General features: G+C 40.4%; 1 protein-coding gene across 1 annotated transcript in view; it reads right to left on the bottom strand.

Annotated features, from left to right (window-relative positions):
• Nucleotides 1–1,151: 1,151 nt before the first annotated feature.
• PDZD8 (PDZ domain containing 8) overlaps nucleotides 1,152–16,138 on the bottom strand; it is a 144,652-nt gene continuing 129,665 nt past the window's right edge. Inside the window, exons 4-5 of the mRNA XM_038411096.2 lie at nucleotides 7,984–8,146; nucleotides 1,152–5,112 (exon numbers count right to left, since the gene is read on the bottom strand). Of these exons, the coding sequence (XP_038267024.1) occupies nucleotides 2,912–5,112; nucleotides 7,984–8,146 (2,364 nt within the window). The 3' untranslated portion in view covers nucleotides 1,152–2,911. The remainder of the gene's footprint in view (nucleotides 5,113–7,983; nucleotides 8,147–16,138) is intronic.

Raw genomic sequence — 16,138 nt, 5'->3', positions numbered from 1 at the left:
TAAAAAAATAAAGCACAAGGAAGAAAAAATATAGAATAGATCAGAATGATTCTTAAACAGAGTGAGTCAGATTGTTTCTTGGTATAACTCCACTGCTAGTCATTACCATCATTAGAAGTAGTAGTATTTGTACAGTGCCAAGAAGTCTTAATCAAGGATGCGAGTCCTGCTATTCTAGGCACTCTGCAAACACTGATAGAGTTACACCATGTATTTATTTGGCCCAATGTTTTTGAAAAACTTCCATACTTTTTAAATTGTGCTGAGTCTAATAAAAATGCATATGCTAAATACAGAGAATGCATTAAAGGCTTATACAGCAAATCAGTAATTTTACTTTTCTATAAACATATATTCTCTCCCCCCTCCTCCAAAGGTACTGTGCTTTCTAAATTATCATACCTTAAATAGTAATATTTTTTAAATATTGCATTGCAGTAGTTTAACAGTGCAAAGAAGTAACTGATAATTTAGCAAAATTATTTTATTAAAGCTTGTTCTCATGATAAAATCATAGCCAACAAAATCATCAGGCAGAGTTTCTGTAACTATGTGTAGCTGCCACCTAGCTACATATCACTAAGTCAAATATATTCTCATTTTCTGTGGTATTCTTTATTTTCAGCTATTTACAGGAAAGCAAAGATTACATTAGGAATGTAGTATTACAGCTTTTCCTCAAAAGTCAGTGTTTATTGTAATTAATGCCAGATAAGATTTTTGTTTTCCTTATCACTCAAATACAACTATTTCCCCTCCCCATTCAACATATTTAAAAATATTGCACTACATTTTTTGTTTTACAATCATTATTAGCACTGTTATATGAAGAAAATTATATCCAGCTTTTCATATTCATTGTATTACACAATTATAGAATTTAAAATATTGAATGTTTTTGTGAAAAAACAAAATTTATGGTATTTCTGCAGCTACTTCATGCCTGGCAGAGTTTGATATACTTGGATATATCTGAAAGCTCTTATGGTAATCCATAATGAGCTAACACTGATGGAGATTTCGTCCAGAATATCACCAATGGTGAGCTACTCAAAAATAAAATGTGCAAAACATAATATGCATTTTAATCAAGTAGATGGTTAAACAATTATTTTAGTCATTAAAAGGATTTTATTTTGTGAGCATGTTTGCTGAAGCAGAATTTTAAAAAATGTAATACATGCCTGTTTAGCCTGGATAGTGTTTTCCACACATCAGCTAAGTAATCATCAGGTGCCCCAAAACTTCACAAAAAAAGGGTGAGTAGTTGCATGAGTGCAAGTAAATGATTTCACTTAAAAGTACAAATAGGTTTTTCCTGCTAAAACTATTGTTTTTTGTTTTTTTTCCTATCAAAATAAATTGAGACATACATTGAACAGAATACTATGTTAGTGTCTGTCTGCCAATTAAAATCATTAAAAAAAAACCAAACAAAAAACCCCCCCCAAAAACAATGCAACTGTATTAGCTTCACAGTTGTTTGCACATAGGCCTATTTGCTACAATCCATGATACAATACAGTACCTAAAAGAAAGATGAAAACAATATATGGTCTATCTACATATACAAGATGAAGCCTCAAGACACATTTATAATAAATCAATAGGAATATCATACTTAGCCAGACGATGCTAGAATCCAAAACTTCACACAACACAAGACCAGATGGTTCTTTTCAAAAAGTGCTGGCCAAATTCCTCCTCACCTCTACTGGACTTAATTTGTTTTGATCCAATGCAAAGATGTTATACTTTGCTTAATAAGGTGGTCTTTTTGCTCAGACTGTTCCTTCTGGTTGAGTGGCTGAATGCAGTTCTGTAATGCATGTAACCAGAAGCGTTGAGACACGTCGCATATAGTGATTCTGTTTAAATATGAAATTTATTTTGCACTTAGAATCTGTGGGTGGCAAAATAAATCTTAAACCTTTTGAAATCAAACATCCTTGCATGCCTTTGCAAGGAGAGTGGTAATGCTAATTCTAAGAATCCACATTTTAGAACTGCAATTTTCCTTTAATAGGTTAAAATGTTATAATATTTAATGTGATTATATTCTATAAGGCTGCCAGCTATTTTTATCTTAATAAAAATAATATTGCTACTTTTGCTGGAATAGTCCAATAAAATTACTAAACAGTATTGGTACATACTTATGTATTATATTCAAACAGGGTTTAATATCCCAAAGGTCTAAGGAGGAAATATTTTGTTTGGTACAGTATTACTATATATCAGATTAGCCACAACTTTTCAAAAGTTATCTGTGTTTAACAAAAGTATAGAAAGCAAGCAACTTGATATGTAATACCACCTTTACTGGACAGTTATAAACAGACAAAATAAAAGCCAAGGTGTTTGTTTTCATGATACATTTGGCAAAAAATTCAGAAGACAAATCAATGCAACATGATCAAAATTTCAAAACCTGGTCCCTCAGTGATTGCTGTGTTGTCATCAGTTTAGGCATGCAGCAAGCTCGCAAATGTTTTCATCATATAATGGAAATCAAACATTTCAAAAATCCTGACAATTTCCTGTTCAAATCACTAATTCAAAAACAAAAAAGGTCAATAATGCACAAAGGACACCACATATACATTAACATGAAATGTTAGCTTACATAATTTGAAAAAAGTTAAAAATAAATTATTAAAAATAAACTCCCAGTATAAACCCAAAAATGTAGTTTTAACACAACTTGAACCAGCCAGTTTAACAAAATGGTGGTACTGTAGCTGGAAAAATACCTCTGCTAACTTTACTCTTACACAGGCAAGTAACTGTGGTGAAGCAGGTCATGTACATTGTACCAGTGTTTAATTAAATTTTGACTTATCTGATTTTTTTTTATTAAGTGCAAAGTATTCTTTTCAATCCATTCTTCCAAAAGCCAAATATGCAACTATCAGTCAACTGAATGAGGAGTATCAAGCGGTTCTTCTGATATGCTGTTGAATGTTGGGGCCTCTGTCACACTGACATCTTCATGATCCATTTCTTCTGTAGTATTAGAGTCTTCTGCATATTTAGTCATTTTTCTGGATTGCTGGTCTAAAGGTGTATTTTCCAAAGATTCTATATCCTCAATGCCTGCTCTGTAGTGGATCATAAGCAGTGTAAGGGCTTGCAGTCTTTCACCTGATTTAGCCAATGCAGCAGAAATTAGTGCTTTTTTCCTTGCATCACTTGTCTCTTTTTCTTCTCGAACGAGTGAATTATTATTTTCCAATTCTTGGTCTATTTCATTCTGCAGCTTATCCAACATGAGCTCTAATTTCTGGAACCTTTCCTCTGTAGGCAAGCTTTTATAGAGATCACGGCCGATTTCTTTTACTGCAACGAAGACATTGTCATCTAGTCCTCCCTCCTTTTTTGCTAACTTTATCCCTGTGCTAGCTGCACGTTTTGAGGGACTATTTGTACTGCAAATTTCAGTGTCACTGCTTTCGTTATCTGAAGTGTTTGGAGTGTGCTTTGGTGAAGGTTCTACATTGTCCATCCCTGGCTCAACAAGGCGAGCTTTAGGGACTTGACGAAGATTTAACAAACGGGTACTTGTGTTGATGATATGTCTTGTTAAACCTGTGGTTTTGTTCACAGATTTAGATTCTGAATCAACACGAGAGGATACAGCTTGAGGAGCTTCCTGCCCCTCCATCCTATAACTTCCCATAATTCGGTCAAGTCTCCTTTCAGCTCCTACACAAAATGGGGTTTCAGTTAGACATTTTTCTTGACATTTTTTATGACAAACATATGCACAGAGCATGCACTGGGAAGCTGCTTTAGTCCAAACCTTCTTTTTGCAGTAGTCACACCAGGTCGGATTCTGGAACTGAGTATCTTGAAAATTATGCTTGTTTTCTGTAAAAATCATTTGTCCCAGATAAGGATCCTCTTTCTGAAGTGCATGAACTTCTTCTACCAAATTATATTCCTTTTCTTTCTCCAGCAGAAAACTTGAGTCTTCTGGTTCCCCTTCTTTTAGATATTTAAAGTGTAAAGTTATATCGCCATAGCAAAACTTTTCATTGAATCCCTTATGCACTGTCAAATTGCGCAAAGCAGTTCTAGTGACTGCTGCTTTAGGCGCAGGAGCGTTTAATCTAAGTGTTCTAAGGTATTCCATGGATGATGTAGCTATACAATCTAGAGCAATTTCTTCAAGTTTTATACTTACGTGTCCTAAACAGATAAGACCACCCATTTTGAAAGGGTCTCTGCACCAAAGTGCAATATTAAGGTACTTATGGTATCCTTCCACTTCAAATATACAGGAGGATGCCCTTATCCTTGCCCATCGACCTTGTCGATTGCGATAAGGAATTTCTGGTGATTCCCATGAATGATGGTCATCTCCACTTTCCTTAGAACTACGTGAATTTTCTGAAATTGTATCTTTTACTATTTCTGGCTTCGTTACTGTTGGTTTTGATATTACTGGGTCTTCCACTTGATCATTATTTTTTGTTACCTTTTCTGTGTATTTATCTCCATTGTTTGCAGGTGGAGGAGGCCTCTCTGGTTTTTCAGAAGATATGTCTCCTGTTTCTAACAGATTTTGAGTTTCACTAGAAGGCAAAGTAAGTTTAATTTGTGGCCTAGGTGGTACAGGAGGTTTAGTACTGCTCCCCTGAGGTGGTCTAACTGATTGTTGTGATGTGTCCTGACCCTCGGAACTTTTGTGCACTACCAGTTTGACTCCATCTTTTGGTTGTGTTTTTAAAGTTGTCTGATAATTTCCTAAATGTAGCTTGCGATTTAGAATTGGAGATATTGTCCCAAGTGGTTTAGTAGCAAATGTTACTACAGAACGTTTGGGACTCTGAGTTGTTGGCATCTCTTCTTTGAACTCAGGTGACTTTATCTCACAAGCTAAATCTTCAAATTCTGATTCCAGTTCTTTGTTATCAGCATCTGCTGAAACACTAGTTTGTTCCTCTTCGGGGTGTGCCAGAAAAGCAGGGTCTTCTAACTGTCCAAAACCATCCTGCAGTGCTGCACCATGCTGATTATAACCAACGGGCCTTTCATAGAATACTAAAACTCTGTCGCCAGCCTGCTTGATAAGCTTTAGCACTTGAACAGTCGATGTGATTTTAACTCCTATAAAAAAAAGGAAAAGAAAAATTAGCAAATTTGAAAGAGAAAAAATGATACCAGTGTCCAAAATCAGTACACAAATTCATTCAAATCTGTAATATTTAATAATAATAATATTGTTATTAATAAAGGGGAATAGTAAAGCTATTATGATAAAAAGATCCCAACTGGAAGGTAATAATAGTGGGATTCTTTTAATTATTCTTACCGAAGTAGAACAGTATTGGTGTGGGGGAAAAAGAAAAATTGATAATAAACATTTTACTATGAAACTAAAAATGAACTGGTGCATACTGTGGATTTTTAGTAGTATTTAGCACCCAGACACTAGAAGGATGGGTACCTGCCTTAGAAATATGCATAACTCAAATAATAAAGGTAGCGTTAGGCTAACAAACAAATCAGCACCAGTACATTAACAGCAGCATGTAGGCACAGTGGCCAAGAATCTCAGCTGGGCTCAATGGTGGGAGGAGGTGAAGATGGCCCTAAGCCAGAGGAGGGCAAACTACGGCCCGTGGGCCACATCCAGGCTGCGGGACCCTCCTTCCTGCCCGGCCTCTGAGCTCCTGGCCCGGAAGGCTAGCCCCCGGTGTTCCCCTTCCCCCACAGCCTCAGCTCACTGCGGTGGCGGGGCTGCGCGCTCCTGGGGCTGCATAGCTGCAGGGCCTGGCCTGACCTGGTGCTCTGTGCTGCGCGGTGGTGTGTCTGGCTCCAGCCAGTGGCGTGGCTGTAGCGCAGCCAGCCACTGGTGCTCCAGGTAGTGCGGTAAGGGGGCAGGGAGGGAGGGGCTAAAGAGGGCAGGGGAGTTCGGGGGGGTGGTCAGGGGCTGGGGGTGTGGATAAGGGTCGGGGTGGTCAGAGGGCGGGGAACAGGGAGGTTGAATGGGGGCAGGGGTCCTGGTGGGTCAGTCAGGAAGGAGGGGGGTTTGGATGGGGTGGCGGGAGTCAGTCGGGGTGGGGGTTCTGGGTGAGGTCAGGAGACAGGGAGCGGAGGGTTGGATGGGGCAGGAATCCTGGGGGCGGGGGGGGGGGAAGGGGCCAGGCCATGCCTGACTGTTTGGGGAGGCACAGCCTCCTCTAACTGGCCCACCATACAATTTCCAAAACCCAACGTGGCCCGCCCCTGCTCTAAGCAATCTATTTTCCTGATCCTGACCCCCAGGCACAGCCTAGACTGATACCTAAGCATTGCTCTAAGGCCCTGATTCAGCCAGGTACTTAAGGATGTGCTTAATTTAAGCATGTAAATAGTCCCACTGAAGTCCATGGGTGATGTAAGGTGGGCTATACCAGCTTCATGCCAGCCAAGAATTCTGTTGGGCAATCCTCAGCTGCCTGTCTGAGCCAGCTTGAAATCCCTTTCAGACCGCTAGAGCAATGCAATGAGAATTTAGGCAGGGCCCAGGATCTGGCCCATTCTGTTATTTAGTTTAACACTATAATGTAAATCCGTTTATTGTTAGAGTTCCATGGGATCATGAACAGAAGTAGACTCTGTGGTCTGAATCACTGGATGTCTTTCCTGCACCTGAGTACACGGGCATTTGATTCAGGGTTTGGCCCTGTTTGAAACCCTAGCATGCCCTACTGCTGAAGCATGGAATTGCATTATTGGTGACCTGAAATGGTTTAAATAATTGTCTGACTTATTCGGTGTATCTCAGGAAAAGAGTAAACGGTGACTGATGATCTGGCTCTGTGATCAAGGTCTTGTCCTGCTTGCCAGAGCAATCTGAACAATTCAGCCTATTATTTTACCATAACTGGATACTTCATTTTCACTTCAATTAGACATGACATTTACACATCTATTTAGAGACAACTGTAACAGCTGTATCTTCTTAATTTTCATATTAGTAATTATGAAGATAATAAATATGCAAAAGAAATGGACCGTTTTTAGATTTTCAATCAACTGCTAACAAAAAACAGCATCTAGTAAACTATTTTAAAAAGAAATAGAGAGGATACTAGAATCAGTGGTTGACCACGGTTTAATACGACAGTAGTCTCTGTTGGACAAAGAGCAGCTATACAGTCCATATAGATATGGTCCATATAGCGTCAAAGTCTTCCTGTAGAGAGAGTTGAATTCCATTTTTAACTATGGTCTGTGAGTCCAGGTGTCATTTTAGGACAACATACTACACTTGGTCCACACCAGGATTTCTAGTGATGTCAAGGGAGGTTTGCACAAAGATCAAGGATATGTCATGGCTTTTATGCAGCAACTAAACTTTCAGTTAACATTAGCCAAAGTTTGCAAATCTGGGTACCTAAAGTACTCTTAAGTAATATTTCAGCTCCAAAATAAAAAAGTGGGCAGAGTGTCAGATATGATGAGAACCAACAGCTCCCAATATAAAAATGGTACTTTCATACTCAACAAATCTCCTTGGGTCACATTTGAGTTGTATGTGATTATTTTACAGTCGGAAATAACTTCACACTCCTTTTAGCACTTCAGAGCCAACACTGGGTTTGCAGGCCTGGGAGACAGAAATACTCTATTTTGCTTTTTAAGTAAGTAGATGTTATCGTGAAAAACATTAAAAGGCGATGAACAGGGAACCCCACAATGCTGTTTTTAGAGCTATGAAGAGTATAACTACACTTCAAATGTTTCTTCAACTGTTTGGATTTACATCAAGTATAGAATAAATGTTTTAATATGCAAGTAAATGGGTCACAGTTAAATTATACACCTTAGGTGGCGATAAATACACAAAAGCTAATGTAACAATAGGAGACTGGTTTTTGTTGTTGTTGCTTTAAACAGCATTTTACTTGAATAAAACTGATTACTGCTCTTTTGTAACAACAAACTACTGTTTTTTTAAAAAACAAACAAACAAACGACGTGATTGCTTACCTCCAATCGCTATAAGTCTATCTCCTCGTTGGAGATCAGCAGCTGCGGCAGGTGAGTTTGGTGTAACAGTTTCAACAACAACATATCCTCCATCCTCTTCCTTAGACGGCACTAGACGGAGAGTGAGTCCAACACTTTGTAAATTCCCTTTAATTAGTTCTGCCTAGAAAGAAAAGACGTTAAGTTTATTGGAATTCAGTGGCTAACTGACAATGTTTCAATGGTTAGTTACAATCATTATTTATCAATCAATATTTATGTAATGAAAATAATTATAAAAATAGGCATTATGAAACAGAATATAAATCATTTTTTTGACTGTATAGGGATCCACTTGACTTCAACAGGCACTGGATCAGGTCCTATATTCACCAGTTAATAGTTGGGGGAAAAGAAATAAAACCTCACCAATTCTCAAGACTATATGTACTGTAACTTCTATGTTAAAAGGTAGTGTAAGAAACTTCCATTTATACATATTGTACAAAACTTAAAAATATTGTACAGATATATATACACACTCATGTGTCAGATCCTCAACGGCTAAACTATACAAATGCAAGTCAGGAGGGAAATGGAGCTTAAAGATCACCTTTGCAATGCTCTGATCCGGCTGAAGCTGCATGTACGCTGCTCCCCATACTTATTCCTATATATTTTTAGGTTTCAGAGTAGCAGCCGTGTTAGTCTGTATTTGCTAAAAGAAAAGGAGTACTTGTGGCACCTTAGAGACTAACAAATTTATTAGAGCATAAGCTTTCGTGAGCTACAGCTCACTTCATCGGATGCCAAATGCATCTGATGAAGTGAGCTGTAGCTCACGAAAGCTTATGCTCTAATAAATTTGTTAGTCTCTAAGGTGCCTCAAGTACTCCTTTTCTTTTTATATATTTTTAGTATGCTTCAAGGTTTTGGTAACAGAGCATCAAAACCATTCACTTTTAGGATGCTACTTTGTATGTAACACATTATATTCGAACCATTTGACTATCTACTGTACTTCTGCCAAAGTGCTCTTCTAGCCATCTGAGACATTGCAAGTTCCCCTATGTCTAGTCTCTCAGCTTGGAGAAGTGAAATTTAATTTGCTTTTTTTGAGACACACTGAGGACTGCTGTTTTCAGAAATCCTCTAAAGGAAACTTTTTATTTGCTTTCAATTTACTGAGTTTAGGTAGGCAGTTTCCCCCCCTTCCCTGAGCCACCATTCAATTGTCTATGTTTGAACTGTCTGGAGTTTATCTTCCTCTTTTGAGTGTGTGTTGGTTTGCTCAATATCATAAGATGACTTTTGTATATGAAGTAGATTACTTACAAGACCCTTTCCCTGGCAATACCTGGCTTTGCTATAGTCATGACACTCAGGGCAGTCTTGTTTTTTGATGAATAGTTAAGTTTTGTACCATACTTTGTAGATATAAAAGTGTTATGAACTACAATTAATTTTCTTCTTTTACCTAAAAATGGTCTTGTGGTTAAGGCAGGAGATCTGGGTTTACTTCCCAGCTCTGACGCAGACTTTCTGTGTGAACCTGGGCAAAGCATGTAATCTCTCTGTGCTTCAGGTCTCCCTCTATATAATGGGGATAATATTTTCTCTCACGCTCTTTGTGTTGCCTATTTTGAATGCTAAAACTGTAAACTTGTCAGGGCAGTGACAGTTTCTTACTAGGAATATGTATAGCACCTAGAACAATGAAGCCCTGATCTGGTCTCACCTGGCATCTTTAAGCGCTTCTATAATGCAAATAAATAATCTAATTGCCTATAAGAATTACTTCAATTTCTTAGGTTTCAGAGTAGCAGCCGTGTTAGTCTGTATCCGATGAAGTGAGCTGTAACTTACGAAAGCTTATGCTCAAATAAATTTCTTAGTCTCTAAGGTGCCACAAGTCCTCCTTTTCTTTTTTCAATTTCTTAGCTCCTCCTATTCCATTCTATGTCAGAGACAACTCTAGTATAAGTGTTGCTTAGCAATAGGCTATTCAGTTAAGATTAAAAAACAAATAGAAAAAGTTTATTAGAAATATTTTTGGAAGAAAGTATAGACATTTTATAAAAGGCCTATAACATGGAAAGAGACTTGACACAGTAATACACTTTTCACTTCATCAAGTTCATAGAGTGACTTTAGGTTATGTAGCTTGGCATATGACAGGATTAGAAGATGACTATTGATGGCAAGAGACTGACAAGAAAGAACTGTGTCTTTGATAAGAAAGTGACAGGAAAAACCAGGATGATTCCCATCTTATCTGCATTAGGGTTAGAAGGTTCTTCAAATTTAATTGCACTGTATTAATACTTCTTTGGAGCCTTTCTGCCATCTATTGTAATGGTCTACAGTCCTTTATTAAATCTAATTCAAAATTATGAAGCTCAGCCCATAGAGTCTGGAATCAATTAACAAAATGTGATATGTCGATGTCATGGTAGGAAGAAAAAGGCTGAGCTTGGTCTAGTCTGTTAGTTTTGTGATATCTAAGGAGAAGAGCTCTGTTACCCTAGACACAGGTGCTGGTTTCTAATTTTCCCCGGGGATGCTCAACCCTGCTCAGTCCCAGGCCCTGCCGCCACTCCACCCTTTCCCCAAGACCCCACTCCACCCCTTCCTCCAAGCCCCCCCCCGCCCTCCCAGTGCCTCCTGCATGCTGCAGAACACCTGTTCTGCAGCCTGTAGGAGGTGCTGGGGGAGAGAGAGAGGAGTTGATCGGTGGGGGCCACAGGCAGGTGGGAGTGGGGGGAGGGAGGGTAGCTTGGTTGACAGTGGGTGCTAAGAACCTGATAATTTTTCTTCGTGGGTGCTCCAATCCTGGAGCACCCATGGAGTCGGCACCTATGATCCTAGTCCTGAATTCCCTGATCATTGAGGTAACTTCTCAGAAAGCTTGGCTTTCATAATATTTTGAGAGTTGCTTTTCCAACAGGGTCCAAGTGTGGATGGACAAACATCTCAGGATTATTTCTAAGTACATTTTGAAGACAGTAATAACTTATTTGAAAACTAGTACCTGACAAGATGGCCTCTAAGACAGTGCCTTTTGGTGTGAGGTAGCAATGACCATTAAATGGACTTAATATTAATTCTGAGCAGTAAAAATATGAGGATGGGGAGGAATGGAAATGGAGGTAACTGACTACAGTGCCTAGCACAACAAGCCCCAGTCCAGATCATGGCTTTTGGTTACTAGCCTCATAACAATAAAAATATACACTAATAATAATGCGTGATAAATGTTTGAAAAAATAATTACCAGTAACTCTAGTTCTTAGAGTGCTTGTCAGCATAGATCCCCATTTCTGGAAGGGGCACTCTAAAGCACCGAGTTGGAACCTTCAAGAAAGCGCTGAGCATTAGGATCACACATGCACTTCCTGGAAAAGGATGGTTACCTACCTGTACATAACTCTTGTTCTTTGAAATGTGGGTGCAGACATGTATTCCACTCAGATGCTCAGCGCAGCAAAGCCAGAGAACTTTGCCTCACAGTATCCCATAAGATGGCGCTGGTGACCTATGACTCCTAAACCCCTCCCTGGCTATTTACGGGTAGCATTGCCCTACCTGCTCAGTTCCTTCACACCAAACTTCAGAGTTGAGATTCCAAGGCAGAGTGGATGGAGGATGGGTTGTGGAATACATAACTACATATGTAGAAAAACAACAGTTACTGTTTACAGGCAGGAAACCATCTTATCTTCTTCCAGTGGGTTGCAGATGTGTATTCCACTCAGGTGACTCACAAGCAGTATCAGAAGGAGATGGGGCTCGGAATCTCCTTAAAGACTAACTGCAGGACTGCTTTACCTGTAAGAGGAAAATCAGGTTGAACTGGCTCAGGAAGAACGAACTCAGAGTATGTCTGCAATGGAGATGGCTTGGGAAGAAAGACTGCAGTTGGGATTGGAGATCTTGCCCTGGACTGGGTTGAAGAACTGGATCTTGCAGACTGAGAAATGTCCCAGGGATTCCAAGGAAGCCATTGAGAATAAGGGGTAGGGCACTGATGGCCAGCAGGTATTAGGCCAGGAGCCCCTATATCTACTGCAGCAAAGGTGACAATCTCTGTACTGATGGTGGTCCAAGGACAGTCTCAACGACTTCTGAGAGTGTTGCTTGGAAGGCAAGGGAGAGGAAGACAATAATCCTGAACTTGATCCCGATGAGCCCTGGAAGTTGCCTGATGGTAATAGAGGAGCCACTCCTGACAGAGAAAGCAAATGACCAGTCTTATCCGAAAACTAATATGGAGATGGCATCAGTACTGAGGATGGATGAGCAGTTGACGCCTTCAGTGTCAAAACAGACATAGCACTTCCATGCAGTATCGGAACAAAATATGGTAACCAGAGCTGAGGCCAGTACCACTTAAGATGAGGTCTGCAGTGCCAAAGATACCTTCAGTGCCAAAGATAGCATCTGCACTGATGGACCAGTCAGTGCTGAAAAGAAAGCTCACCACCCTCCAGCCTCCACAACTCTGCACTCTGAGTCTTAGGGAACACAGAACATGGTGCTGACAAATGAGACGACTGTGACCAGACCACTTGGTGCCAAGGGCACAGCAGTGGGCGTGGCAGCTGAATGCTCCTGAATTATTGGGGAATTTGAAACAGAGAGGCAAGGCAGGTCTGATGGCACCTGCTATGCCAATGACATAGGGACAGTTGGTGCTGACACTGATGTCGTCAGTACTGGACTCAATGGATGCCCTGTTACTGGAGTCACGGGTACAGTATCCAATTGATCTCTGTGTGGTACTGGGGAGCATTAAGATGGCCCCACTCCATCCTGAATATTAGAGGAATCACGGGGACGGTCAGCACTCCTCTTAGAAGATGAAGAGGAATCTCTCAGAGTCCTGGAATGGCCTTGGTCTGTCTCGTGGGAACTCTTCCTCAGAGAGCCAGAGGCTACAAAAGGCTCTGCCGGAGCAGATGATCTGCAGAAGTGTCTGATGCTGAAGCTGGTCTTATGGCCTGCTCCAGAAGGTGCTGTTTAAGGTGTAAGTCCCTCACCGCTTGCATTCCCTTCTTGAACTACCTGCAGATGGAGTACCTTTCCTTAATGTGCCCCTCTCCCAGGAACAATAAGCACAAAATATGTGGGGGTCACTATTAGGAATTGCCAGCCCACTCAATGGGCAATGTTTAAAACCTGGGGAGGGCATTCCACCAGGCTAAAACTAGGCTAAAAACTGTTACTACTTCTAACAAAAACCTAAGAATACTACTAAACTGCTAACTATACACACACACCACAAAAATTCAAAAACACTAGACCGAAAGCAGCAAGAGGTAAACAACACGAAGAATCCTCCTACTCAAGCTGCAGGCAGTGTGAAGGAACTGAGGGGAATTTAGGTGGTACCATCCTTATATAGCTAGGGAAGGAGTTAAGGGGCCAGAGGGTGTAAGTGCTGCTCATAGGGGTACTACTAGGCAAAGTTCTCTGGCTTTAATGAACTGGGTACGACACACCTGAGTGGAACACATGTCTGCAACCACTTAAAGAAGAACTGAACATTTGGACCAAGGAGTTTATAAGGGACCAAATCAATCCCTTATCTATTGCGAAGGAAAAAAGAGGTGATGCAGAGGTGACTGGGTGTCCTTCCTCTTAAGTTTCTTTGAATCCAAGGACATCTCTGAGCTAGTCTTCAAGGTATCCTTCAACAACGAAAAAGATCCCAACTGTTAATGACTAGTCAACTAGTCAACTGTTAATGACTAGGTCTCCACAAGGTGGGTGCCAGCAAATCCTTTTTCCAAAAGCTAGACTCAGAACTAGGGCTTCCAATCCTGGCAAGTGCAAGGGGTGAAAGCCCAAAAGACAGTACTGCTTTGAGAAGTGACTTTTACCAAGAAACTACTAGGATTACCAGGAACGCTAATGAGTTATAGATATCTTGGCTCAGCAAAATACACACCACTTATATCCAGATTTTTTTTTAAACTAGGATCTGCCATAATGAAAGACACTAAAAGCTGAACAAGGCAGAGTATCAGAGCCAATGAACCTGCACCAAACCAAACATGGGAGCAGAATCAATGACTGAGACTTAACTTACCAATGTAATACTCCACCTATTAGAGAAAATTTCAAGAGAACAACCAAAAGAGGTTTGAAAGGAAAGAACTGGGGGTTCTGATCTTCAGCTGACCACAATAAAACGGAACTGAGGAATGTCTGGCACCCGGATATGCTTACATACAATCAGCTGTCTTCCATGAGGGGCCATCCACTGATTTCTAGAGGGTTCTGACTCTATTAGAATGTACATAGATTACTGATGGACCTACAAGATTCTAATAATACAATAAAAGCTGTGTTATCCGGCACTTTACCAACTGGAAAACTCTATAAACCAGCATTTCTGATCTTCATTGAAAGTCCTGTTTAGTCCAGTTGGCACGGGGCCGGCAGGGGCCCTACCTGGCTCTGGGAGGTTCCCCGCAAGCTGCGACATGTCCCTGCTGCTCATAGATGGAGGTGCAGCTAGGAGGCTCTGCGCACTGACCCCGTCCCGAGTGCTGGCTCTGCAGCTCTGCTTGGGAAGGAACCACGGCCAATGGGAGTTGCAAGGGCAGCACCTGTGGGTGGAAGCTGTAAGCCTACCCACACCTCTGCCTAGGAGCAGCAGTGACATGTTGCTGCTTGCAGGGAGCCTGCCAAGATGAACACCGCCCGGATCCGGCACCCTACACCTTCTCCCGCACCCAAACTCCCTCCCAGAGCCCAGGCCCCGCACCCTATCCCATTCCCCAACCCCCAGCTCACTCCCAAACTCCCTCTCTCTTAGTTAACTGGAATTTTTGACATACCAGCACCCCCTCATACCCCTAACATGCAAGATAACAAAGTTTTTACTGTACTTGAAGGAGTTATTTGAAAAGGAGAGATCCTTGGAACACGAATCAAGCTCATCCTTAGTATGACTGCATTGAAGTTGATAAATACTTCTCATGAAGACATTAAACTGCTCTCATTTACCAAACTAAACCAGATGAATGGATTTCTTTCTGGCAACTTTGAGATTTTCAGAAAATCTAAGCAGCTCTAATGTTTCTGAATTTTTCTTTCAAGATGATACAGGTTATCATCTTGAAGACTTGATCAAGGCAGCTTTCCATCTTGGCTGATATAGGTATGATCCATTTGGACACTTAAGAACTGAAGGGTGTCTATATTTTAACTTTCTCTTCAGTACCAGGGAAGTGCAAGATATTTCTTGTTGTAGAACAATGTTAAATGTTTCAAAGAGGAAATATAACCTCTGGAGAAAACACAAGAAAGATAACTTTTAATCAGGAGGTTGATTTATATGTCTTCCCAATTTTTCTACAACTCTGAACTTACACTATAAGTAATTCTAAAAAGAAAAGGAGTACTTGTGGCACCTTAGAGACTAACAAATTTATTTGATCATAGCTTTCGTGAGCATCCGATGAAGTGAGCTGTAGCTCACGAAAGCTTATGCTCAAATAAATTTGTTAGTCTCTAAGGTGCCACAAGTACTCCTTTTCTTTTTGCAAATACAGACTAACATGGCTGCTACTCTGAAACCTATAGGTATTTCTGTCACTCAAAAATGGAAAACAAGTATTTAAGGAACACCTATTTCCAGTTTTACAAGTTTGCCAGAGGGGTCTTGTTGTCAGTGCAGATTATTGCTCAAATGAGTGAGGGATGTTTCTTAAATTGTGAATAATTAATGGTTGGCAAAGCACTTTCAGATGGTCCCAAAGACATAATGGTGTCACATCCACCAAAATACCAACAGTGACACTTCCTGCTAGTTATAGAGCAGTCCAGTGCTCTTTCAGAGTTCCCAGGGATTTTTTAATCCACTGAACTCCCACACCGCTGTGCGTTACATGTAGCTGCTTCATGTCTTTTTTTTTGTTATGCACGTTTTTTGGTGTAAATTAAACTGAGATCAAATTTGTTGATGACAAAATTTAGAAGGATAGGAAACACTCAAAGATGGAATCAACTTGCTAAATGACAGAGCAATTAGAACAGTGAGGCTGCAGGTAATGCAAGGAAATTACATTTACTAGTAAGAAAAAAAAAAGTCTTATACCAGGGAGGAAAAAAAAACTGCAAATGCATAAAACCCATTATAGCCAAAAGTAGCTGCACTCCTCATATT

This window comes from Dermochelys coriacea, chromosome 7 (genome assembly GCF_009764565.3).
Source record: "Dermochelys coriacea isolate rDerCor1 chromosome 7, rDerCor1.pri.v4, whole genome shotgun sequence".
NCBI classification, from domain to species: domain Eukaryota; kingdom Metazoa; phylum Chordata; order Testudines; family Dermochelyidae; genus Dermochelys; species Dermochelys coriacea.
The sequence above is the reverse complement of the archived record's forward strand: the minus strand, read 5'-3'. Positions and strand labels throughout refer to the sequence as shown.